Below are 27,705 nucleotides of genomic sequence, written 5' to 3' on the forward strand. Positions count from 1 at the left end.
TCGCCCGCGGAAGTACTTGCAACGCGAGTGGACATGTATTTCTCAGAGTTATTATATATTCCTCAATTCTTTCAAAAAAAATAAGAAATATAAATTTGGACAGTTTCAACCTTACAATCCCTAATCTCAACTTTATTTTAGACAACTAATATGCATAATAAACATAACAATACAATCCTCAACTCGGTGCCAAACAACCCGAAACTAGTCAAATATTATATAAAATAATCAATACGTGTTCAAAAGTTCATAATTTAACTATTAGAGTAATTACCCAACCCAAATTGGAAGATTCTAAAATTTTATCCTCGGGCCCACGTGCACGGATTCTGAAATTTTTCAAATATAGTTGTTACCCATAACCTCACGAACTCAAATATATAATTTTTATCTCATTCCATAATCATTTTCGTGGTTAAATCCCATTTTACTCAAAACCTAGGTTTTTCCACTAAACCCATAGTTTTCACAATTTTACATGTTACAATCTACCCACAATCTATGTATTTAACTTACATTGGATAGAAATTACTTACCTTCAATAGCTAGGTGAAACCCCCTCTCTAAGAAGCTCCAAAATCGCCCAAGAAGTGAAAGAAATGAACCCAAAATGGCCTAAGTCCCATATTAAATGGACCTCACTGCCTCCAGCATTTCCACTTCTGCGGACCTGGGGCTGCATCTGCGGTGCCACACCTGCGGGAAAGCCATCGCAGTTGCGGTCCTAGCCCAGGCTGGCTGACTCCGCTTTTGCGTACGGGCTCCCGCTTTTGCGAAGAGTGGAGCGCATTTGCGGCCTTCTCGCACCTGCGGACTTCTCATTGCAGAAACGAGGCCGCTCTGCGCATGTTCCTCTGCTTCTCCAGACCACTGGCCACATGCCCAAAGCCTCTTCTGCGGACAAGAGCTCGCAGGTGCGGGCACACCAGAACTGGTGCACTAGGAGCTCCTTTCAAGCTCTAACTCGATCCATGCAACATCCGAGTAACCCCCGAGGCCTCGTCCAAATATACCAACAAGTTTGTAAATATGAGACGGACTAGATCGAACCCTCGGAACGCGGAAAACAACACCAAAACTAAGAATCTCACCCCAAACCAAATCGAATCAACTTATGAACTTCAAGTTCTTCCAACTTGCTCCAAACGCGTCGAATCATATTTAAACTACTCGGAATGATACCAAATTTTGCGTACAAGACTTAAATCATCATACAGAACTATTCTCGGGCTCGTAATCCCAAATGGACCTCGATAACACCAAAACCTACTTCAAACCAAATTTAAAGAACTTTAAAACCTTCAATAAGCTAACTTTCAACTTTAGGCGCCGAAACGCTCCCGGTTCATCCAAAACCCGATCCGAACACACGCCCAAGTCCAAAATTATAAAAATAACCTATTGCGACCTTTAAATTCCGGTTCTAAGGTCGTTTACTAGAAATATTGACCCAAGTCAAACTTACCCTTTTAAAGCCAATATTAAGGAACCAAGTGTTCCGATTTCAAACCGAACCCTTCCAAATCCGAACTAACCATCCCCGCAAGTCATGAAATAGTAAAAGCACATACGGGGAGTCTCATTTAGGGGATCGGAATTCTAAAAAGAAAAATAAACGGTCAGGTCGTTACACATTGGCTCGAGCAGATGATTTTGAAGCCCATAGACATCATATATCTCTTCAATTCCAAATTTCACAATCTTTCCCCTTATTGTAAGTTCATAGTTTTGGAAATGTGTATGCTTTAAGTTAGCGTAAAATTCCCTCACCCATTCTTCATTGGCCTTGCATGGAGTGGGGATGAAGCACGTCCAATTGCTTGAAACTAGTCGGCCATGGAAATTCGGAAGAAGCTCGGCCACTTGTCATCGATAATTTCTTTCTCAAGTTTGAGCTACTTTGTGAGGAGATTATCGTAATACCGATTTTGAAAATTGGTAAATATGAATCTGTTGGTATCATAGTTCAAATCCTCATCCACTTCTTTAATTTCGTGATCAAGTGCCGCATTTTCATTCATGTTTGGTCCATTTTAAGGTCAAAGTACCTAGAAAAATCAAAACAAAGTTAGTCAGGCATTAGAGTTATGTCAAGCAATTAAAAGCACATATACTAGGCCAAAGAACCGAGCCAAACGGGCATCGGAAGCTCCAGTTTCAAAGCTACTGGAATTGCACAATTCTGCCATTTATCGCACCTGCAGAATATTACTTGCAAGTGCGGCTCCGCTTCTTTGAAAAATGTGTCGCTTCTACGAACTTTCACTTTTGAACAAAAATCATACCTGCGGAAGAGGCATCGCAGGTGCGAGGCCGCATCTACGGTCCTTTTTCTATTTCTACGGTGTTCATCAGAGGGTTCAAAAGCCCAAAAGCTGTTGACTCTGTCAATTCCAAACATGATTTTGGCACACAATTTATACTCAAGACTTCTAAATTTGTGCACTGCATGATTAGGAGACTCAGTTACACATGGTTTCAAGGCCAATGGCGAGATTATTTGTGATGACCCGATAGGTCATATTATGTTTTAGAACCTAATTCTACGCTATGAAGCCTTAAATATCTCATTCTAGCCTTTCTCAATTTGCGTGCGCAGTCCGGGTATTTTTTTCGAAAAGATTTTATGTTAAAACAACTGAGAAAAATATGAAATGTTTGCCTTAAGATCCATTTGAGTTGACTTCGGTCAACGTTTTGAGTAAACGGATCCAGATTCATATTTTGACGGTCTCGGTGGGTCCGTATCATGATTTGGGACTTGGGCGTATGCCCGAAATAGAATTCAAAAGTCCCCAGCCCGAGTTATCGCACTTTGTTGGAATTTGAAAGTTAAAAACTCAATGACTTTGAAATGTTTGACCAATGTTTGACTTTTTGGATATCGGGTCCGTATTTTGATTTTGGAACCCGGTATAGGTCCAATACTATATTTATGACTTGTCTGTCAAATTTGGTAAGAAACAGAGTTGGTTTGACATGATTCGGACGTCCGGTTGTGGAAATAGAAGTTTCAAAGTTTTCTTGAAAATTTCATTTGATTTGGTGTTCAATTCGTAGTTCTAGGTGTTATTTTGGCGATTTGATTGCGCGAGCAAATTTGTATGATATTTTTAGACTTGTGTGCGTGTTTGGTTTAGAGTCCTGAGGGCTCGGGTGAGTTTCGGATAGATTACAGAGTGGTATAGACTTAGAACTCACCTGGTGTTCTGCAATTTCTGGTACTGGTCTCTGATCTCGCAAGTGCGAGATCAGTGTTCGCATTTGCGAACATCCCAAATCCTGCCAGGCTCGCATTTGCGAAGAGTACCTGGGTCAGCAAAAGTTCGCATTTGCGATCAGGAGGTCGCAATTGCGGGGAGGCCATAGTTTGTATTTGCGAACATTTCATCCCAAAATGTGATGAAAGCAGAGGTGCACAGACTTCGCATTTGCGAGATGTTTTTCGCATTTGCGGGGGGGATTTTTGTTCACTCTTCAAATTTTCAAAGCTAGAAAACCCTAGAGGCGAGTTTTCAAAGAACTCCTCTTCCCCAATCCATTGGTAAGTGATTCTAACCTATTTTCCTTCAATCTTTCACTACATTTCCTAAGATTTGAACCTAAAATCTTGTGTTTTGATGGTGGAAATTTGGGGGTTTGGGTAGAATTAGGAATTTTTGTAAAATTGGGAATTAGACCTCAAATTGAGGTTAGATTCCAAAACAAATTACATAACCGGGCTCGGGGGTGAATGGGTAATCGGGTTTTGGTCTGAATTTCAGGTTTGGACCAAGCGGGCCCGAGAGTTGACTTATGTTGACTTTTTCAATAATGACCTAAATTGAATCCTTTGCAATAATGGGTAGTTCCTAAGACTTAATTTAAATTGTTTGGTTGGTAATTTGCTAGATTCTATTAGTTCAGAGGCTTGATTGAAAGGCAAAGCTGTGATTGAGCTTTGAGTGGACCTTTGGAGCGAGGTAAGTGTTGTGGTTAACCTTGACTTAAGGGATTAGGACTTAGTTGTCTATTTGCTACATGTTTAGATGTTGGGTACAACGTATATGTGAGGTGACGAGTACTTATGCATTGTTGTCGGGTTAAAGCATGCAGGTTGGACTTGTTCCTTGTAGTTTATTGCTTACTTTGATCTTGTTATCCATGCTTAGACTAGTTACTTACTAAATTGATCGTTCTTATCGTGTTTACGGGATTTTATGATAATTGAGTATTGATTCCAAAGTTGAGATTGGTTTGTGGAACCATTGTTGAAATAAGGCATGTTCTTGTTGATTATATCTCCCTGCTATTACATGTTCATTGTTATGTGGTAAGGGAGAGTGTTAATGCACGAAGGGTAATGCCGTACCATATTGTGAGTGTTAATGCACGAAGGGTGATGTCGTGCCATATTGTGAGTGTTAAAGCACGAAGGGTGATGACGTGCCATATTGTTATTATTAATGCACGAAGGGTGATGTCATGCCACAATGTGAGTGTTAATGTACGAAGGGTGATGTCATGCCATGTTATGAGAGTTAATGTACGAAGGGTGATGCCGTGCCATATCTATTGATTTACATTGTGAGGTTGAGAGTAAAAGTATGAAGGGTGATGTCGTGCAATTTTCTTCATTGTGTTTAGTTGTTTCCACTGGTTAAATTCTTGTTGACTGTTCTGGTTATCATTTCTGTTGTATTCCTTATATCATGTGCCCATTTAGCATGTCCCCCTCCCAATAGTACATCTTTAGTTATTATTGTTGTTTTCTTTTACATATACTGTTATCTGCACAGGTTTATTATGTGGGTGTCTTGTCATAGCCTCGTCACTACTTAGTCGAGGTTAGGCTCGACACTTACGAGTACATGGGGTCGATTGTACTCATACTACACTCTGCACTTGTTGTGCAGATTTTGGTACCGGCCCTAGCTGATTGCGAGACTCAGCAGTCCGGACTTGCTTATCGGAGACTCAAGGTAGACCTGCTGGCATCCGCAGACCTTGGAGTCCCTTTCTAGTTTCCTTATTTTATTGTTTCTTTTCATTCAGAACAGTTGTATTTTGTTCAGACTCTGTTTGTAGCAAATCATAGAAGCTCGTGAGTTGTGACTCCAGATCCGTATAGCATAAAATATGATGGGCTTTATGTTATTCCGCATTTCAGTTTTAGCATCTATTTAGCTTAATTGATTTTGCTATTGAAATTGACTAAAAATTGGTTTAAAGAATCCTCTAACATTGGCTTGCCTAGCAAGTGAGTGTTGCTCCGAGTATCACCCATGAAGGGTGTGATGAGGTTCGAAAAGAAGGGCAAGTTGAGCCCTAGGTATATCGGGCCTTTTGAGATTCTTGAGAGAGTTGGAGAGGTGTCTTACAGGCTTGCGTTGCCACCGGGTTTATCAGCAGTTCATCTGGTGTTCCATGTGTCCATGCTCCGAAAGTATCACGGCGATCTGTCCCATGTGTTAGATTTTAGCTCTGTCCAGTTGGACAAGGATTTGACTTATGAGGAGGAGCCGGTGGCTATTCTAGCCCGGCAGGTTTGTCAGTTGAGGTCGAAGAGTTATCCTTCAGTCCGAGTGCAATGGAGAGATCATCCAGTCAAGGCAGCTACTTGGGAGTCCGAGTTGGACAAGCGGAGTAGATATCCCCATCTTTTCACCAGCCCAGGTACTTTTCTATGTCCGTTCGAGGACGAACGGTTGTTTTAGAGATGGAGAATGTGATGACCCGATAGGTCATCTTATATTTTAGAACCTAATTCTGTGCAATGAAGCCTTAAATATCTCATTTCATCGGTTTACACTTAGAACTCAGCTGGTGTTCTGCAATTTCTGGTACTGGTCTCTGATCTCGCAACTGCGAGATCAGTGTTCGCATTTGCGAACATCCCAAATCCTACCAGGCTCGCATTTGCGAAGAGTACCTGGGTCAGCAAGAGTTCGCATTTGCGATCAGGAGGTCGCAATTGCGAGGAGGCCAAAGTTCGCATTTGCGAACATTTCATCACAAATGCGATGAAAACAGAGGTGCGCAGACTTCGCATTTGCGAGGTGTTCTTCGCATTTACGGGGGTTCGCAATTGCGAACCCCTGGCCGCAAATGCGAGATCTGCAACTGAACAAATAAGAGTTAGACGGGATTTTTGTTCATTCTTCAAATTTTCAAAACTAGAAAACCCTAGAGGCGATTTTTCAAAGAACTCCTCTTCCCCAATCCATTGGTAAGTGATTCTAACCTATTTTCCTTCAATATTTCACTACATTTCCTAAGATTTCAACTAAAATCTTGTGTTTTCATGGTGGAAATTTGGGGGTTTGGGTAGAATTAGGAATTTTTGTAAAATTGGGAATTAGACCTCAAATTGAGATCGGATTCCAAAATAAATTACATAACCGGGCTCGGGGTGAATGGGTAATCGGGTTTTGGTCCGAATTTCAAGTTTGGACCAAGCGGGGCCGGGAGTTGACTTTTGTTGACTTTTTCAATAATGACCTAAATTGAATCCTTTGCAATCATGGGTAGTTCCTAAGACTTAATTTGAATCTTTTGGTTGGTAATTTGCTAGATTCTATTGTTCGGAGGCATGTTTGAAAGGCAAAGCTGTGATTGAGCTTTGAGTGGACCTTTGAAGCGAGGTAAGTGTCGTGGTTAACCATGACTTGAGTGATTAGGACTTAATTGTCTATTTAGTACATGTTTAGATGTTGGGTACAACATATATGTGAGGTGACGAGTACTTATGCGTTGTTGTCGGAGTAAAGCATACGGGTGGGACTTGTTCCTTGTAGTGTATTGCTTACTTTGATCTTGTTATCCATGCTTAGATTAGTTACTTACTAAATTGATCGTTCTTATCGTGTTTACGGGCTTTTGTGATAATTGAGTATTGATTCCAAAGTTGAGATTGGTATTGTGGAACTATTGTTGAAATAAGGCATGTTCTTGTTGATTCTATCTCCCTGCTATTACTTGTTCATCGTTATTTGGTAAGGGAGAGTGTTAATGCACGAAGGGTGATGTCGTGTCATATTGTGAGTGTTAATGCACGAAGGGTGATGCCGTGCCATATTGTGAGTGTTAAAGCACGAAGGGTGATGTCGTGCCATATTGTGATTGTTAATGCACGAAGGGTGATGTTGTGCCACAATGTGAGTGTTAATGCACGAAGGGTGATGTCATGCCATGTTATGAGAGTTAATGTACGAAGGGTGATGCCGTGTCGTATCTATTGATTTACATTGTGAGGTTGAGAGTAAAAGTATAAAGGGTGATACCGTACAATTTTCTTCATTGTGTTTAGTTGTTTCCACTGGTTAAATGCTTGTTGACTGTTCTGGTTATCATTTCCGATGTATTCCTTATATATTGTGCCCCTTTAGCATGTCCCCCTCCCAATAGTACATGTTTAGCTGTTATTGTTGTTTTCTTGTACATATATTGTTATCTGCACAGGTTTATTATGTGGGTGTCTTGTCATAGCCTCGCCACTACTTCGTCGAGGTTAGGCTCGACACTTACGAGTACATGGGGTCAGTTGTACTCATACTACACTCTGCACTTTTTGTGAAAATTTTGGTACCGGCCCTAGCTGATTGCGAGACTTCCGGACTTGCTTATCAGAGACTCAAGGCAGACCTACTGGCGTCCATAGACCTTGGAGTCCCTTTCTAGTTTCCTTATTTTACTGTTTCTTTTCATTCAGAAAAGTTGTATTTCATTCAGACTATGTTTGTAGCAAATCTTAGAAGCTCGTGAGTTGTGAATCCATATCCGTATTGTATAAAATATGATGGGCTTTATGTTATTCCGCATTTCAGTTTTAGCATCTATTTAGCTTAATTGATTATGCTATTGAAATTGACTAAAAATTGGTTTAAAGAATCCTCTAACGTTGGCTTGCCTAGCAAGTAAAATGATAGGCGCCATCACGGTCCCGAAAGTGGGAATTCCTGATCGTGACATTATTTCACTTGGACAATTCATCGAATACATGACAAGCATAGAGTGTATTGACTTTTCTTAAAACAATATGGGTAATTCAGACTTCCCCAATTTCTTTTCAACAGAACCAAGCACACACACTACACTCAACCAATTTCCCCCCACTCCTAAAGTTTACAATGATCGAAAAGGGAAAACAAGGGTTATGGGAAAACGGCCATGGAAACTCATAAATGAAGATGAAAAAGAGGAAGAAAAGAGAATTAGAGTAGAGATAAAGATTATACCTGAGTTGTCTTGTACGAGAGTAATAGAATGCACGAGCAATGGAGATGAATGTGAGAGATGAGAGGAGTTAGATTTTCGAGAAGGATGGTTTTGAATTTTACCTGTTGAAGAACACATGGACTCTTAAAAATTACCCGAAGAGTCGTATCTGCGGATTCGAGACCGCTTCTGTGAGCACGCGTATGAACCGCTTCTGCAAAACTACCGCATCTGCGGTGGCCTGGGCGCTTCTGCGAATCCGCATCTGCGCAAACTTTTATGCATATGCGGTTGCACCAGAGTTCTGCTAGGCAGATCTGGGCAGCCACTGTTTTGGCTTGTTCCAACACCTCAAACTCCTAAATTTAGCTCCAAAAAATCTGAAATTTTGGAGATTAGTATAAAAATAACATAATAAACTATCCTAAAAAAAATTACAAAAATGACTAAAAATTTTAAAAACGATGGGTTGCCTCCCACCAAGCGTCGCATTTAACGTCGTGGCATGATGCGAATCAACTTTACCACTTTTCTCTCCACTTGGAAGATATGAATTGGGCACCTAACGTGGAATCAAGCTTGTGACCACGAGCGACGGGGGTTGGTAAGTAGATGATCATGCCAAACTTTAAAATAAAGCTCACTTTCTTCCTCGAAATTGGACTCTTCTTTACCTCTTTCCACACTCTCAAGTTGGTGGGCATAATGAGCCTCAACCAATACTTCATTTGATCTTCCAAGGTGCGGATATTCTCATCATTTTGTGTTAGTACTTGTTTCAAGTCCTCGAGTGCCAAGTTGTACTTCTCCTCATTTTCAAGAATGGCCTCCAACATGATCATCATCCTCTCATTTTGAGCATTTGAGAGTTCTTCTTGGTTTTGATCAAGTACCAAAGAAGGATTTTCGGCTTCAACCTCTAAGAAAGGTTCTTGTCTATCATTCACTTTCGAGGCTTTTTGGACCTCTAAAGCTTCAAGTATTTTTACCATTTGTGAGTTCAACCTTTCAAGCGCCAATTCATTTTGGAGACTATTTTCCAAAAGCTCCTCCAAGGCCTTTTGCTCTTTGTTTCCTCCTTCAAGTAGGCATTCCATCTTAAGTTTGAACTTTCTATTTTTACTATGCTCAATTTCTTCCACTTTCATATCCTTACAATTGTCATCACAAAAAGTAGAATAATCATAGCGGGGGTTCGGGGAAGGAAAGGACAAATAAGCACAATTAGTCCAATGACCATTTTGACCACCACACTTATCACAAATACTCCACTCATGGGTTTGAGATTGTGCACACAATCCGTCCCTGGGAGAATTTAAACAATTTTTCCACAAGTGTGGTCCTCCACAGTAAGGACAAGGGTCATCAAAGTATGAAAAACTACCATCCGACAAATTTTCATTGCATGATGCCATTTTTCATAAACTAAGAAAATACACAAGAAAAATAAACAAGAATACAAAAAAAGATAAGAAAAATAATTACACAAATATTCATAACTTTGTACCAAAGCACGTACGTTTACTTCTCAAACAACCTAAATACGCCAAATTGTTTCCCGGCAACAGCGCCAATTTTGATGACATCCAAATCCACTACTAAAAATTAAATGGACACGGTCGCAAGCAATATAATATACCCAACTATGAGTCGGGGTCGAATCCCACAGAGAACAATATGTAGGCTATTAGGCGTGTAAGAAAATTATCACTTATTATGCTAAGTCAAACACTTAGAAAGGGTTTTTGAGAAATATTTATGACTAAATGCGAAAATATAAACCAACATAGAAAGCAAGTAAAATGATCAATGGCTACATGCATGGATACATGGGGAATTACACTCAAGTAACGATCCAATATATTTTACGATTTTACAAATATGAGCGAGTTTATGTTAATTAGCCTCGGGTAATAATTCTTTATTAGCTTCTTCTGAAGACTAACAAGACTTCCTAATTGAATTATTCCTAAAAATATTAAGAGATTAAGCATACCCGAATATGACTACAAGTAGTCCAATCCTATCCCTTGGTAGAATCTATAAAGTAAGGATTAACGCCTTAAGTTCTTGTTAATTAATCTTTCTCAACCCAAAATTATATTTTTCAAAATTAATTCGAAGTTAATGGGTGAGTCCTAGGGTTAGCTAATCCCTTTGGAAATATTAAAGAACAAGAATAATTAAATAAACAATAATTCACTTCGTAATAAATAAAAATTGTTCAATATATAAGCACAACAAGATATTTAATCCACACTTTAAATATGAATATTCTCATAAACAAGATTCAAGTGTTGAAAAAACTACTACACACTTAGATACTCATTACAAAGCAATAAAATGAAGAACTGAACATAAATGGGTAAGAAATTCTCAACCAAAAGCTTCAAGTCTTCAAGACCCAAGTGTGTGTGCAAGAACCCTAGCTCCCAAACTTGTGCTCTTTAGTCAAGAGACTGAAAAATAAGCCAAAGATCTGCCAAAGATGTGCTTCCAATAAGCTAGGTTGTATATTAAAGGGTTTGGGATAAAGAAAATGTGAAATGCCAAGTATGTCCATGGCTGAAGCCCGTTGGCCGCACCTGCGAAAAAGTCATCGCAGGTACGGTACCGCAGAAGCGCAAAAATACTTGCAGATGCGAGTTTTGTGAAATTTGCCTATTCCATAGAAGTGGACATGTCGTCGTAGAAGCGGCTTCGCAAATTCGGACATCAACTGCAGAAGCGATTCCGCAGAAGCGTATTCTTAGTTGTAGGTGCGCTTCCAGTGCAATTTCTCTTATTCTGCAGACGCATCCTTTTCTCGCAGGTGCGGGCTCGCAGATGCGATTTCAATGAAGCAATTTTGCACTTGTTACCCTCTTTTTTGCTCAATTCTACTCAATTGAATTCAATTCTCTTCAAGACTCATTGTACCTGAAAATCTAGCAATGCACAACATAAATCACCTCATTTTATAATTAAAGGACAAAAAAATCAAAGAAAAGAGACTAAAATAAATGGTAAAATCACCACTCATCAGCGTCTAATGCTGCCGTTAGGCAAGCCAACAAACAAATCAACACGCTGATCGATAATCCATAACATATTTTAAAACAAGTAGTGAAATAAATAAGCGAAATTGTTCTATTTTCATAGTAAATACTGATATTATGTTAAATGTTCCAACGTGGTCAAAATATAAATCTGAATATCATAACAGAAATACAACCAAGAACAAAATCAAAATCCCCAAACCCGATGTCACAAGTGCACGAGCATTTACTAGAATATACAATACTACTACAATAACTTTCTAGAATAGAAAATAGACAGAATACAGTAAATGAACAGGACAGGGACTCTGTGTGTTGCGGATCGTAACATGGAATGCAGCTCACCATAAAGTCTCCTCAGCAGCTATGCCTACGCGCCTAGATGACCACCAAATGTACCTTTCTCAGTACCTGCACAGTTGGTGCAGAAGTATAGTATGAGTACGTAAATCAACACGTACCCAGTAAGTATCTAGTCTAACCTCAAAGAAGTAGTGACGAGGGGTCTACATCGACGCTTACTAGCGGTCCAATAATATCAGAAAGTTTTACCCTAGAGTCAATAGAGGTGTAGTGAAGCATGGTACTCATGCTACGATTCCCACACCAGTTGCTATACCACCTGCCCGACTAGCCAGAGATGGAGATCAGGTAGGTTTAGGTCATCCCGAGGTAGAGGCCAGGCTCATTGTTATGCTTTCCCTGGTAGGCCTAAGTTTATTACCTCTGATCTACTCATCATAGGTACTGTTTCAGTCTGTCATAGAGATGCTTCGGTATTATTTGATCTAATTTCTACTTATTCGTATGTGTCATCTTACTTTGCATCATATTTGGATATGTCGCATGATTTTTTAGAGACTCTTATTTATGTGCCTACACCTGTTGAAGATTCTATAGTAATAGATCGTGTTTATCAGTCTTGTGTGGTTAATGGATATGATACTATGGTCGATCTCTTATTATAGGACATGGTGGATTTTGAGGTGATTCCTAGCATGGATTGGTTATATTTATATCATGCTATCTTGGATCGTCACGCCAAGACTGTGGCTTTGACTATGTCATGATTTCCTAGACTGGAGTGGAGAGGGTCACTTGGTCATTCTACAAGTAATGTGATTTCATTTTTGAAGGCTTGGCATATGATTGAGAAGGAGTGTTTAATGTATCTAGTTTTTATTGGGGATTCTAGTTCGGAGATTCCTTCCATGGATTCAGTACTAGTTGCGAGAGAATTCTCATAGGTGTTTTCTATAGATTTACCAGGTATACCACTGGATATAGACATTAATTTTGGTATTGACTTGGTGTCGGGTACTCAGCCCATATCTATTCTACCGTATCATATGGCTCCAGATGAATTGAAAGATTGAAGGAGCAGTTGTAAGACTTGCTTGATAAGAGATTCATTAGACCGAGTGTGTCCCCTTGGTATGTGCCAATGTTTCTTGAGATTCACCAGTGTTGTTTGTGAAGAAAAAAGATAGTACTATGAGGATTTGCATTGATTATAGGTAGTTGAACAAGGTTACTATCAAGAACAAATATCCATTACCACGTATTGATGATTTGTTTGATCAGCGTTACGGTTATAAGGTGTTCCCTAATATTGATTTGAGATCAGGTTATCATCAGTTGAAGATTAAGGATTTGGATATCCCTAATACGTCTTTTAGGGCTCGATATGGTCATTAATGTCATTTGGTTTAACTAATGCTCCAGCGATATTCATGGATTTGATAAACAGGGTATTCAAGCCTTATTCAGATTCTTTTGTTATGGTATTTACTGATAATATCTTGGTTTAATCTCGTACTAGGGAGGAGAATAAGCAGCATTTGAGGATTGTGCTCCAGACATTGAAGGAGAAGAAGTACCGAGCTAAGTTTTTTAAGTGTGAGTTTTGGTTGGATTCGGTTGCATTCTTGGGGCACTTGGTGTCTGGTGATAGTATTAAGGCAGCTACAGAGATTAGGAGTTTCTTGGATTTGAAAGGTTAATATCATCGTTTTGTGGAGGGATTTTCATCCATTGCAGCTCAATTGACTACGTTGACTCAAAAGGGTTTTCCTTTTAGATGGTCTGATGAGCGTGAAAAGGTCTATCAGAAGCTCAAGACTACTATGACTGCATCTCTAGTATTGGTGTTGCCTACAAGTTCAGGGCTATATACAGTGTATTTTGATGCTTTACGAGTTGGTCTTGGCGCGATGTTGATGCACGAGGGTAGAGTGATTGTTTATGCGTCACGATAGTTGAAATTTCAAGAGAAGATGTATACAGTTCATGATTTAGAGTTGGCAGGTATTGCGAATTCACTCAAGATTTAGAGGCATTATTTTTTCGGTGTGTCATGTGAAATTTATATTGATCATCGGAATCTTCAGCACTTGTTTAAGTTGAAGGATTTGAATTTGAGATTGTGAAGGTGGCTTGAGTTGCTTAAGGATTATAATGTCACTATCTTATATCATCCGAAAAAGGCGAATGTGATAGCAGATGCCTTGAGTAGAAAGGTGGAGAGTATGGGTAGTTTGGCATTTCTCCAGCTGAGGATTGGTCTTTGGCTTTGGATGCAAACCTTGACCAATAGATTGGTGAGGTTGGATATTTCTGAGCCTAGTAGATTTCTTGCTTGTGTGTTATTGTGCATTCGTCCTTATTTGAGCACATTAGGGCTCACCAATACGATGATCCCCATTTGTTGGTTCTTAAGGACACGGTGCAATGAGGTGGTGCTAAGAAAGTGGTTATTAAAGATGAAGGTGTTATGGGACTTCAGGGTCGGCTTTTTGTTCCTAATTGATGGCTTGAGGGAGTTGATAGAGTGCCATGACCCCAAATCCCACCAAAGGTCGTGATAGCGCTTAACCCGCTTGCTAGGAAAACCAATACTCAAACAATAATAATAAAAGCAGATTATTAAGCCATTAACATGATCATGATATAATATAAAAGTGCAGTCTCAAAACTAATATATTGAAATAAAATATCTGAGGTAGGGTCTAAATCCGACCACAATTGTCTACAATCCCAAAAGCACGGTATCACAACTACCGCAAGCATCTAACAAGAATAAGTAGAATCAACAGGATAACACTGTATATCTGAAGCAAATACATAGACATAATAGATAAGTAGGGAGGGGGACTCCATGTGCTGTGAATCGGTCAAGTAGATCAGCTCACCACGAGTTTCCACAAAGCATCCTACATTGTCTGGTGAATACCACTAACACCAGCCACAAAACTTGCACAAAATATAGAGAAATGCAGTGTGAGTACGTACAAACTACAGTACCCAGTAATTATCAAGTCTAGCCTCTAAGAAGTAGTGACGAGGGGTCGACGTCGACACTCACTAACAGTCCAATAATAAGATAAAAGTATAAATTGGTTGTGGAAGAAAATATGGTATCATCAATCGAGTATGAAAGCTCAAAACACATTTCACACGGAAATTAGGCATGCTTTACAGATAGAAGAGATCAAATACGATAACAACATCTCAATTAGGGGTGGGCATAAAATCCGAAATCCCGAAAAATTGGACCGGACCAAATTAATTCGGTATTTCGGTTTCGGTTCTTCGATATTCGGTACGTTGTTCGGTATTAATAAATTAATATTTCGGTACTTCGGTTCAGTCTTCGGTATTAGGGTATTGGCATTTCGGTATACCGGAATACCGAAATTTTTAAGTATACCGTATAACTATATAGATTAAGACTTAAGTAGGCCAACTAAATTTGAAACCAACGGAGCCCAAATGCCCAAGTAGTGCCCAACCCACGTCTTATTTCTTACTTATTTCTTTACCTTAGATTGTTTACTCTAGCTTTCTTATATTTCTCAAACAGACTTCAACGAGTTCAAAGTTCAATCTTCAGCCGAATCTTTTTCCTCTCTTATTCTCCATTTCACTTACTCAGTGTTACTCTCTCTTCATTCCTCTCTTATACAGTACTACATTATAAATAAATTCTTTTCCTTGAGAATCTTTATAAAATGATAAATTTTAAACTTATTCATACATCAGAATCAGATTGCTGGAGTAATAATCAACATTTTAATTTGAGATTGAATATAGCATGTCTCCCGGATTTCTTGGATTATTTGAACGAACATATTTGTTCAGGGAATTCCAAAGTCAAAACTAGAACCGAGCAAAAACTTTGGGCAATTTGACTCTATTACTCGATTTCTTTGCTGGTACTTGTGGAGAAAATGTTACTTTTTATGTTTTTGTTTTACAATTTGGCCTGACAAAGGATAAAAGATGATTTCAGAATTAACGAAGAAGATAATGTTGTTTCTTTGGCTGAGAGTGTTGAAGCATTAACATTGGTTTGGTTATATGGTCTTATTATCTTTTGGGGGTCGTTAAACGGATTCACAGTTAAGTACGTAAAAACGTACCAAAACCATACCGAATCGTACCAAACCAAACAAAACAATACTGAACCACACCGAACTACATTGGTACGGTATTTGGTATGCACAATTAATAAACCGAATATCGATGTACCGAACCAAAATTCTTAAATACCGTATCGAAGTACCGAACGTCCACCCCTAATCTCAATCCTCATATAAGACATGATATATGTCAACAACATGTAATAAATCTGATGCATGAGTCAAAGTATAAATATGCATGCTCTAATCCTTTACCAATACCTCACAGCACATATCCATGTGCGTGCAGACCACGTGTCCAAACCAAGCACCTAAATTCCTGGGTGTCTATGCTCACAGGGTCCAAGATAACATGGGTAATCTCCTGACTCGGGAGGAAAGATCCATATCCAAGCATTGATCATTTTATAATAATGATCAATAACCAATAATCAATATTCTCTCAAGTGTCCATAGTGCCAAAATCCTCAACTTTCCTTAATAACCAACTCTCCACTCATGCATATGTGTATAAAAGAATATAATAAAAGGGCACCGAACATGATAATAAGAATGCGGATAAAAGCTCATATGGCTAAAAGAGGGCTATGGATAATCATGTAACTCAATTTATCACAACGGCTCAATAAGCTATTTAGCATGCTCAAGTTTAGTCATATTATTTTTCATGAGTCAATTAAGCCATAGAAGCCACCGAATCATGGAGCAAATAAGACAAGTGCATGACTATGGATTTATAATAAGGCTCAACATTGCAAAAATAATCCTTTATGCTCAAATCAACAAGTTGTAACCTTAGCTTGCTCCTAAATTATGATTATAAATTCTTACGTAGTCATAGAATTAATTTGAACATAGATAATAATTTCACATAATCCAACAAATCATAATTTAAGTTAACAATACCGGATAAGGTTAAAACGTAGCTACAAATATATGCTTGTCGTCTTATATATACATGGATCCTAAATTATGAATCAAGTATCAAATAGATTACCTATGGGTAGAATTACCTCTTACAAGGATAGACAAGAGACTTACCTCTGCCCAATAAGCTTAAATCAAGCAACAATCGCCTAACCATCCAAGTTCAAGTGCAAATGACTCGAATCTAGTCAAAAGTAACTCATAACATCAAACAAAGCCATAGGAAATAATTCCAAACAATAAAGCTTTGATCTTTAATCAAAACCCCAAAAGTCAACAAAATTCAACCTGAGCCCACATGGTCAAACCCGAGTCAAGGGGTAGATCCTGACTACTCATAAGCTTATGAGTCCAAATATGTGACTAGGTTCCATAATCAAGTCCAAATCAACCATCAAATCCCTAAAATACACCTTCTTAAGTTGTAGGCAAAATCCTAAATTTTACTTTTAAAATCCATGTTTTAGGTGTAGGAATCCATGGAGAATAAAGATATAAAGTCAAATCCAAGTGAAAATTCCTTACCTCCAATGTTGCAGTGAAATAGTTCTTAAAAATCTCCACCTCTCAAAGTCTAGAGTTCAAAATATGAGAGAATGAGAAAAATCCTGAAATAAATCTCTTAAGTGGACTGCCCAGACATACCCTTCATAATCGAGGTCCAAAGATTCGCGAAGCAAAAAAGTTTTGTTGCCCCATAAACACAAGCTCCTTTTCGCGAACGTAAAGGCCAACATTCCTAGCCAGGCCCTACCTCTACATGAACGCGTGAAACATCCACGCGAACACCAAGGCAATCTTCTCGCCTGACTCCATAACATTGTGAACACTGACACATGCATGTAAACCCGATCCTCCTGCCCAATACACTATGCAAACGCGAAGCCCTGGTTGCGAACGCGATGAGCAAAAGCTTACCCGCCAGCCTCCCTTCTCCACGATCATGATTCTTAGCTCTGCGATCGTGAAGTGCTGCTCCACACCAGAAAACCATCAGTTACATATCAAAGGGAAATGGTCTAAGACTACCCCGAAATACACCCTCCCCCTCCCCCCCCCCCGAATCCTTCCAATCATATCAACAAGTCTATATAACTAATACAGACTTATCCAAACTCTCAAAAACCACAACCAACGTCAAAACCAAGAATTGACTATCACAATCCTTCTCTTAAGTTTTAAATATTCCAACTTTGCCAAACATGCCTGAATCACACTTGGACATTTCGGATCACAACAAAACTTCTCACTCAATTTCCAATGTACTAATGAACCTATCCATAGTCTCAAAGCACCGATCAGACCCTAATAACATCAAAGTCAACTCCCGATTTACCCTATGAACTTTCCAAACCTTCAAGTTACCAACTTTTGGTAAAAAGAGCTAAAATATCCTAAGAACATATGAATACAAATCTTAACATATGCACAAGTCCCAAATTACCATGCAAACTTATTGAAATCATCAAATCAACATTCTGAGAGTGTTTACTCAAAAGTCAAATCTTTGTCAACTCTTATAACTTAAACTTTTAAAATGGGACTAACTGTCTTAAATCCCTCTTAAATCTTCCTAAAACCAAACCAACCATCCCCTCAAGTCAAAAAACAATAAATAAATATACGAGAAGCATCAAATAGGGGAACATGCACAAGTAGATAAAACGACCAGTCAGGTCATTACAAGGAGACTCACAGTTTGTGGTATTCTATTCATGCAGGTACTACGAAGATGTATCGTGACTTGAAGTAGTATTATTGTTGGCAGAGGATGAAGAAGTATTTTTTGACATGTTTCACGATGTTTGAATTATCAACAAGTTAAATATGAACATCATAAATCGGGTGATTTAATTCAGAAGATAGTTATACTACAGTAGAAGTGGGAGTGTATCACTATGGTCTTTGTGGTAGGTTACTTTGAGGAAGTTTGATGTTATTTGGTTCATTGTGGATAGGTTGACTAAGTCCGTGCACTTTATACCGGTGTTAACTATTTATACATCAAGAGGTTGGCACAGATTTACATTAGGGAGATAGTTTATTTGCAGAGTGTGCTTGTTTCTATCTTTTCAGACGGTGGCACTATGTTCATATCTCACTTTTGGAGAGCTGTTCAACAAGTATTGGGTACACAGGTGAAGCTTAACACAACATTTCACCCACAGACGGATGGTCAGTCTGAGTAGACTATTTAGATTCTGGAGGACGTGTTGTGGGATTGTGTGATTGACTTTGGAGGCTATTGGGATCAAATCCTGCCATTATCAAAGTTTGCTTACTATAACATTTATCAGTCCAGCATTCAGATGGCTCCGTACGAGGCTTTGTAGAGGAGGCAGTTTCATTCTCCTGGTTTTTGGTTTGAGCCTGGTCAGGCTAGGTTGTTGGGTACAAATACGGTTCGTGATGCTTTGAAAAAGCTGAAGTTTATTCAAGAATGGCTTCGGATAGCTCAGAACAAGTAGAAGAATTATGTGGAGAAGAAGGTTTACAAGGTGGAAATTATGGAAGGTGAGAAGGTACTTTTTAAAGTTTTACCTAAGAAAGGTGTGATGATGTTTGGGAAGAAGATCAAGTTGAGTTCTACGTTCATTGGCCAATTTGAGGTGTTGGCAATAGCTGGTGAGGTTTCTTATAGTCTTGCTTTGCCTCCTAGTCTTTTGGAATTTCATACAGTATTTTATATTTTTAAGCATCACAAGTACAATGAAGATAAGCTAGATGTCTTGGACTTCAGTACCCTGCAGTTAGATGATTTGGTATATGATGAAGAGCCGGTAACTATTCTGGATAGGCAAGTTAGGAAGTTGAGGTAAGGCCCGCCGAGTGAGGACGCCACTTCAGAGACCAAGTCAAATGTGCAGAGTAGATATCTACACCTTTTCAACTATCCAAGTATGATTCTAAACTCATTTGAGAATGAACGTTTGTTTAAGAGATTGAGAATATAACGACCCGCATTCGTATTGAGTTATAGAATCCTATTCCCCTATTTGATATTTTCCATCGGTTGTTTTGATGATTTATGACTTGTGAGGATGGATGGTTTGGTTCCCGAGGGGTTCGGGAGTGTTTTGGAACACTTAGTTTCTATTTTGAGGTTTGAAGTCGGAAGAGTTGACTAAGGTTTGACTTTTGGGTAAACAACTTTGGATTGGCATTTTGAGGGTTTCAGTAGGTTTGTATAATGATTTTGCACTTGTACGTATGTTTGGTTCGAGTCTGAGGTGGCCCCGGGGCTCATTCGAAGCATCAAGTCAAAAGTTGGAATTTTGAACTTAAGAAAGTTTAATGTTTTTGGTTTGATGCGCCATTCTTGGTTTTGATGTTGTTCTTAGTGTTTTGAGCTTTTAGAAAAGTCTGAATAAGGTATATGAACTTGTTAGGATGATTGGACGAGGTCACGAGAGGCTCGGGTGATTTTTGATGTGGTTTAGAATAATTTTGAGGTTGTTTGGAATATCTGGTATTTGATGAATCGCACCTGCAGCTAATGGTGCGCGCCTGTGAAGGGCACACCTGCAGTGAAGGGTGAGCGCCTGCAAAGGGCGCACCTGTTGTGAGTGTTGCGCGCCAATGAAGGACACACTTGCTATGAGTGGTGCACGCCAGCGAAGGGAGGTTAGGCTAGGCAAGTTCGCACCTACGAATCGAGGCTAGGCTAGGCATATTCGCACGTGCGAATCAGAGACTCGTAGGTGCGAGGTCACACTCGTGCATTAAGTGTCGCACCTGCAGGAATGCCTTTTGGATTGGCTTTAAGTTCGACTTTTAGCTCATTTTTTAGTTTTGGAGAACGAGAGAATGAGATTTTAAAGAGGGATCTCACTACAATCTTGAGGGTAAGTAATTTCTACTTGGTTTTGATCATATATCTTGATTTCACATGGATTTCGACACCTAAAACATCGAATTTCAAAGTGAAATTTGGGGTTTTTGTCTACAATTTAAGATAGTATATTTTGAAGTTTTGAATATCGATTTGGGCTCGGATTTGGAAACTAACCACATATTTAGACTCGTGGGATTATGATTCAATGGAATCTAATCCTAGACTCAGATTTTGATCACGTGAGTTCGAGTTGACTTTTGTCAAAAAATTTAGGATTAATTAAAAATAAAAGCTTTATTATTTGGAATTGGATTCTATAACTCTATTTGACCATGTTAAGTATTGTTTGGTTAGATTTGAGCCGGTTGGAGAAGATTTCTAATGGGAAAGCGATTGCGGAAGGTTGAAGCGATACTAGGAAGAGGTAAGTATCTTGGGTAACCTTGTTAAGAGGGAATTTACCTTAAAATGGACTTGATTGCTATGTGTTACTTGAGTTGGGAGTGGTGTATATATATGGGGACGAGCGTATATACGTGGACCAAGGTTATATCATGTTTGGGGTAGTTTTAGATTTCTTCATACCTTGTTAGTTATGTATTCTTCTAATACATGCTTTATTCATTGTATGACTATGTGGGTTTTTCTTATTCATGCTAGAGATCATCCCTAGGTTTATGGTTCCTTATTTGAACATGACGACTCATTCTTGATATTTTAAGCTATGTGATTTAGCTTTAGTCATACCTTACTCTCATGAGCACATACATCCACATATTTATTTCTTATATACTTGTTCACCATACCTATATTATGTCACACGCATATGCATACATCTCTGTATATGGATTTAGTTATATGAGCAAAGTTATGGCACAATGGTATATTCTGTGATGGTTAATGTGATTATGATACTGTGAGATACTTTGTCATATTGAGACACATGAGCGGATTGATGATATTTATTATTGAGATATTATGATATCGACACTTGGATATAGATTCGTCCCTCTGGAGTCAGGTGATCACCTATGTTACTTTGGGCCCTGTGAGTGTCAAATGTGTGAGGGGTATTTATGTCATACATTTGTACGATGCTGAGTGTATATATGTATTGGTACTAAATCTGTGGAAAGATTGAGTCTGAACATGAACATATATCATGCACTCACGTAGAAGCATCTCTTTACATGATATTTTATGTATATTATTTATCTTACGTGAACTTGGAGTAAGAATTATGCTTTGATTACTGTATTTGAGAAGCATGCTTATTATTTCTTTGAGCTGTGATTTATATTGCTAAAATTCATTGTTGTTGAACTATCCATTCTCTATATTTACACTTATTGATGATTATCTAATTATGGAAGTAAGTATCTTGTTGGTCATAGACTCGTCACTACTTCTTAGGTTAGACTTGATACTTACTAAGTACATTAGGTAGGTTATACTCATACTACACTTTTATAAATATTATGCAGATCCAGGCATTAGGGTACCAGTGGAGCATAGTAGGGTTCTTAGTTACTGATCTTGGAGACTCAAGGTAGTGCTTCTTGTTCGACTGCATGCCCTTGAAGTCACCTTCTTCACATCCATTTACTATTCAGACAGTATTGTACTTATTTCTGACCTTGTATTTTGCTACTTTTAGAAGCTCATGTACTCAGTGATATCAGTTCCGGGGATGTGTTGTTTTTGCTTCTTTATTAGATCCAGACTTATCTATAATATTGATCTTGTTTAGACTCATTATATCCGTGCTAGTGGTTTATTTAGAGATTGTGATTGTTGGTTCACCTAGCTGCGTGTTAGGTGCCATCACGGTCATTAGTGGGTATTGGGTCATGACAAGCTAGCATTAGATATGATCATAGTACTCAATTTGAAAATACTAGTTTTCTTGAATACTATGTGAGCCATGGCATTGATCATAATTTTTCTGCACCTAGGACCCTACAGCAAAATAGTATTATTGAAAGGAAGAATAGAACATTAGACGATAAGGCAAGAACCATGTTAATTGCTAGTGGTATCCCTAAAATATTCTGGGCTGAAGCTATGAATACTACATGTTACATTATTAATATATGCTTGATTAGTCCAATAATTGAAAAGACCCCCTATAAATTATTTAAGGGCTGAAAACCTAATAAACACATCTAAGAGTATTTGGTGGCAAGTATTTTGTACACAATAATGGTAAAGATATTCTAGAAAAGTTTGATGCTAAAAGTGACGGAGGTGCCTTTTTTGGTTATTCTCCACATAGTAAAACTTATAAAATTTTTAACAAAAGAACCATGTGTGTTAAAGAAAGTGTGCATGTAATTTTTTTTAAACTAATCACTTGGCTAAGAAAGGTACACAGGCTGCAGATGATGGAGAATTTGAACTCACACGTGTATATGATGATCAATCAAACTAAGAACTTTCGGAAGTTGTTGCTGAAAAACACAAAAGGTTGGTCCTCATAAAGCTGAGCATGATGTACAACTGACAGGGGGAGCTGATCAGGTTGATGATGCTGGTGACAATGACCTTGGTCCCTCTGCAGATCAGGAAGAAAACAGTGACACTCAAGGATTACAAGTAAAAGCATGGAAGCATTAAAGTTCTCATCCACTCACAAATATTCTCACACCTGTTGATTATGGAATGGTGAAAAGATCCAAGTTTAGAAACATGATTACCTTCTTAGCCTACTTGTCCATGATTGACCCTAAAAATATAATGGAGGCTCTTCAAGAAGTTGATTGGATCATGGCTATGAGAGAAATTTTATCAGTTTGAGAGAAATAAAGTGTGGTGCCTGGAACCTCAATAAAAGGATAGAACAATCATAGGAACCAGGTGGATTTCCATAAACAAACTTGATGACCAAGATACAATTACAAGGAACAAGGTTAGACGAGTAGTACAAGGGTACAATCAAGAAGAAGGTGTCGACTATGATAAGACATTTACTCTAGTTGCCTAAATAGAGGCTATTCGAATACTCATTGCCTTTGCATCCTACATAGGCTTCAAACTGCATCAAAAGTATGTAAAGAGTGTTTTCCTCGATGGGTATTTGAAGGAGATGTTTGTGTGTCAACCTCCAGGCTTTGAGAATCATGAGTTTTCTGAGTACGAGCATAAACTGGACACGTCATTGTATGGATTAAAGTAAGTGCCAAGAGCATGGTATGAAATACTATCAAAATATTTCCTGGAGAACGAGTTCTCACGCGGCAAAATTGACAACATATTACTTTTGTTGAAGAATGGAAAGAATTGGTTAATTGTCAAAATATATGTTGATGATATCATCATTGGTGCTACTAATGAATCCTTGTGCAATGAGTTTGCGAAACTTTTGGGAAGTTAATTTGAGATGAGCATGATGGGAGTGTTAAACTTCTTCTTTGGACTGCAAGTTAAGCAAAATGCAAAGGGGACTATAATACATCAACAAAACACATCAAGGAGTTGCTTAAAAGGTTTGATATTTGATATTGCAAAGGCAATTGATACTCCTATTGCAACTGCAACTAGGCTGGATATAAATAAACATGGTCTTCCTGTTGATGAAAAGAGGTACAAGGATATGATGGGGTATTTGCTCTATCTAACTGCAAGTAGATCAAATATTATGTATAGTGTTGGGCTTTGTGCACGATTTTAATCAAATCCCTAGGAGCCACATTTGAAAGCTGTGAAAAGTATCTTGAGATATCTGAAAGGTACTCAAAACCTGGTTCTTTTGTATCCTTCGAGTGATACATTTGACTTGATTAGGTATATAGATACAAGATCTTTGTCATATTCATTACACTTGTATTGTCACTAAATATAGGAACCCCTTCTATTACAACACCATAATCTTCTAAGTGTTGTTTGATCTATAATAATTGAGCAAAACATGAAGCAACAACTACATACTCAACTTCTGCAGTTGACAATGATACTGATTATGCTAGTTATTTGGTGGATAGGAAGATCACATCTGGGATGGATCACTTCCTGGGTTCGTGTTAGATCTAATGGTCTTCAAAGAAATTAAATTCTGTAGCATTGTTGACTGCAAAAGCTGAGTATGTAGTTGTTGCTTCATCTTGTGCTCAATTGTTATAAATCAAACATCAGTTAGAAGATTATGGTGTTGTAATAGAACGGGTTCCTATATACAATACCAGTGTAATGAATATGGAAAAGAACCTGGTTCATCACAAGAGGACAAAGAATATTAATGTGAGACATCATACTTTGAGAGATAATGTAGAAGAGAGGCACATCTCTATGGAGTTTTGCAAGACAAAGGAGCAGATTGTTGATATCTTTACTAAAGCTTTGAGCAGGGATCATCTCGAAAGAAACCGCTTGGAGCTCGATTTGATCAAAATGAACAAAGGATACTTTTTATTCCCTCATTGATTGGCTAATGTTTAAATAAAGTATTTAGTGAGTCTAAGTGTGAAAATATCTATCTAATACTATAACATGTATGCATGCGTGGCATGCTGACGAAAGATAAGATGTTTAATCCGATAAAAATATCCTTGATCTCAAAAGAACTTTTGGCCACAATGAGGAAAGAACCTAGTTGTTTGACACAATGTACCTCATTTGCAATTGATAATTGTAATGAGTCTGTTAAACTGCCATGTCATGAATACCAAGTTTTTAGTCACTTGATCATATCCTATAATCATAGCTTCCTTGCGTAATTAAAGAGATTAGGTATCTTGAACTGCACTGAACATGTTTATGCCGTTCAATTAGAGCCAATTAGAAACTGCCTCATTTATAATTTGAACATTGGGCGCCATTCTTTCCCACTTAGAATTGGATCAGGAGTTATTTCCTTGATTAATTAGGTCTTTAACTGTCAAATCATGTCCCTTATATAACTCCTAACTCTCAATCACACCGTACTATCTCTTAATCTCTCTTTAAAATTTCCAAAACATAAGCAAAATCAAAGAATTCCCAAACACCTAAATTCTCCCAGAAAGACCTAAAGTTCCAAAAATGTCGACCTCACAAAATCTTCCCATATCTGGTTATTTGGAGTCTGTAACCAACACCTATTTTGTCTCGCCAACTCAAATCGAGTCTGACCAAAATCCCACTCAAGAAACCCAAAAAGCTATCACGAAAATTGTCAATGACTTTAACAAGAAGCAAGTTGAAGAATCTGAACATACAGGTAAAGTGGTAAAAGAGTTTGAAATTCAAGGAGAAGAAGCAGTGGAGGGTGAGAAGGTGAAGGAAAAAGAAAGTAAAAAGGAAAGTGGTAATACTAATATTGTTGGTATTGATGTGCAGAGCATGAATTGCCTTTATAAAAAACTAGGAAGTTAGAATGTTAGTGGTGGTGTAGAAACAACGGAAGCCCTAGGCCAACAATCGGGTTCTTCTGTTGCTTGTGAGGGCATAGAGGTTGGAAAAGAAAGTGTTGTGGGAGATAATGCTGGAAAGGTAGCTGAAGGGTTGCAAGAACCTGGTTCTTTGGCCTCTAACAAGGAAATATCCTCATCTTTAGGGATATAATTTTCGGATACTAAGGAGGAAGGAGAAGGAGATCAAGAAGTGAACACAGAAGAGTGTGACAGTGATGATGTAGTTTCGGTTGAGAAAATATCTCAATTGAAACAGAGAAGTGTGGGTAAAAAAAGAGAAACCTAAGAGGGTTAAACACGTTGCAAAGGAGGCAGTCAAGAAAGGGAAGTGTGTGACTCCCAAGGCTAGAACACCAAACACCGGGGGGAGAGAAAGGCTTCTCTTGAGAAAGCCTTGGAGAAAATAAGAAAAAGAGAAAAGAAGATAAGAGTTTTGATTGACTTAGTGAGTGGGGAAGATAATAAAGAAGAGGAGGAGGTTCCTCTTCAGAAGAAAGCAAAGGAGAAGGTTGGATCGTCTTCAGCCACACCTAAGAAGCAGAGGAATCCCAAAAAAAAAAAAAGATGAGTCTGCAGATAAAGATCCAGTTCCAAACACAAAAAAAAAATAAGAAAAAGACTGTTGATGTAGGCAAAGAATGTTTGTTTGGCATAAAGGAGTTGCTAGAAAAGCTTAAGCACCAAATCTAATCTATTCATGTGCCCACTCCCTATGACGTATGGTGAAGCAATGCTTCATTTTACAAGAACTTTAAACTGCTTGAGAAAGGCACAGTAAACACTATGGTATGGGGAGTGAACATAGTTCTTGATGTTGAGTTGCTAGGATAGATTTTGAGAGTGCCAGTTAATGGGTTTGATACCTATGTGCGACGTGAGTGGCATAATTTGGGAGAGAATGAGGATGATATGTACTTGACCTCCAAGTACACCCAAGGGAAGGGAGATCCAGAGCTCAAGGAAGGTTGGAAAAAGGGGAGATAAAACTGATTCACAAGTTCCTGTTTAAGTTTATAAACAAACGCCTTATGCTACGATCAGAAAGGAAGCATGAGGCCACACACTTGGACTTGGTATTCATGGAGCTGCTAGATCAAAATAAGCTGATCAACTTGCTCTCGCTAATGATCAAGCACATGCAAGAGTAGCTACTCAAGAGAAAGGCCCACATGCTCTATAATATGGGTTTCTGCTGACTAGTGTATTTGAGCGCTTTAAGGTGCCACTGAGAGGATCAAATAAAGGGACAAAGAATGACATGTTTGATGAGAAGACCTTGAGGGAATGTGACATTGCGAGATTATCAGGCACAAAGAGCAAAATTATGGTCACAAATTTGTTGAAAAAATTGGTTGTTGCAAATGAAGAGAAAAAGAACATGGGTGCTGAAATTGTTTCCTTGAAGGAAGAGAACATGAGGGTTAAAGAAGAGATAAAGCAAGAGCAAGTTGTTGCTGTTTCGTGCGTTGACAAGATTCTGGGCTTACTTAGGGAAAAACCTCTTCTAGCAAAGAACCTGGTCATCGGTCCTCTTAATTATCCCAGTCTAGTCCTGGATTGTTACTTTTATTTATTTATTTATGTGTGGCAGTTTGATGTGCTTGCTCAATCGTATTTTGGTTTGGGCCATTTTGGCTTAATGTGGTACAGCTTTTCATGAAGATAAATTTATGTTTAGGGTTATAGTTGTCTCTTTCAAGTTGGATAATTTTTCATTGGATTAAATATTCGAGCTTTTACTATTGTGCACATGTTAATGTAGACCTTGAGGCCATGAGTTGATATCACTAATTCTCACTTTTGGCCTTTTCTATGATGCCAAAAGGGGAAAGTTAAAGATGTGCATGATGTCTTATGTTGTGCTGATTAATAAACCTAGTCCTTATGCACTTGAGTTGATG

At 38.4% G+C, this 27,705-nt stretch overlaps 1 protein-coding gene across 1 annotated transcript; it reads left to right on the plus strand.

Moving 5' to 3' along the window:
• Positions 1–23,805: 23,805 nt before the first annotated feature.
• On the plus strand, positions 23,806–24,536 carry LOC138895746 (uncharacterized). Its single transcript, XM_070180471.1, has 3 exons — positions 23,806–24,040; positions 24,358–24,429; positions 24,475–24,536. Exons 1-3 carry the CDS (start codon positions 23,806–23,808, stop codon positions 24,534–24,536), a joined length of 369 nt encoding a protein of 122 aa, XP_070036572.1.
• The last annotated feature ends 3,169 nt before the right edge of the window (positions 24,537–27,705 follow it).

The sequence above is a fragment of the Nicotiana tomentosiformis genome, chromosome 7, assembly GCF_000390325.3.
Source record: "Nicotiana tomentosiformis chromosome 7, ASM39032v3, whole genome shotgun sequence".
In the NCBI taxonomy this organism is placed as follows: Eukaryota; Viridiplantae; Streptophyta; class Magnoliopsida; order Solanales; family Solanaceae; genus Nicotiana; species Nicotiana tomentosiformis.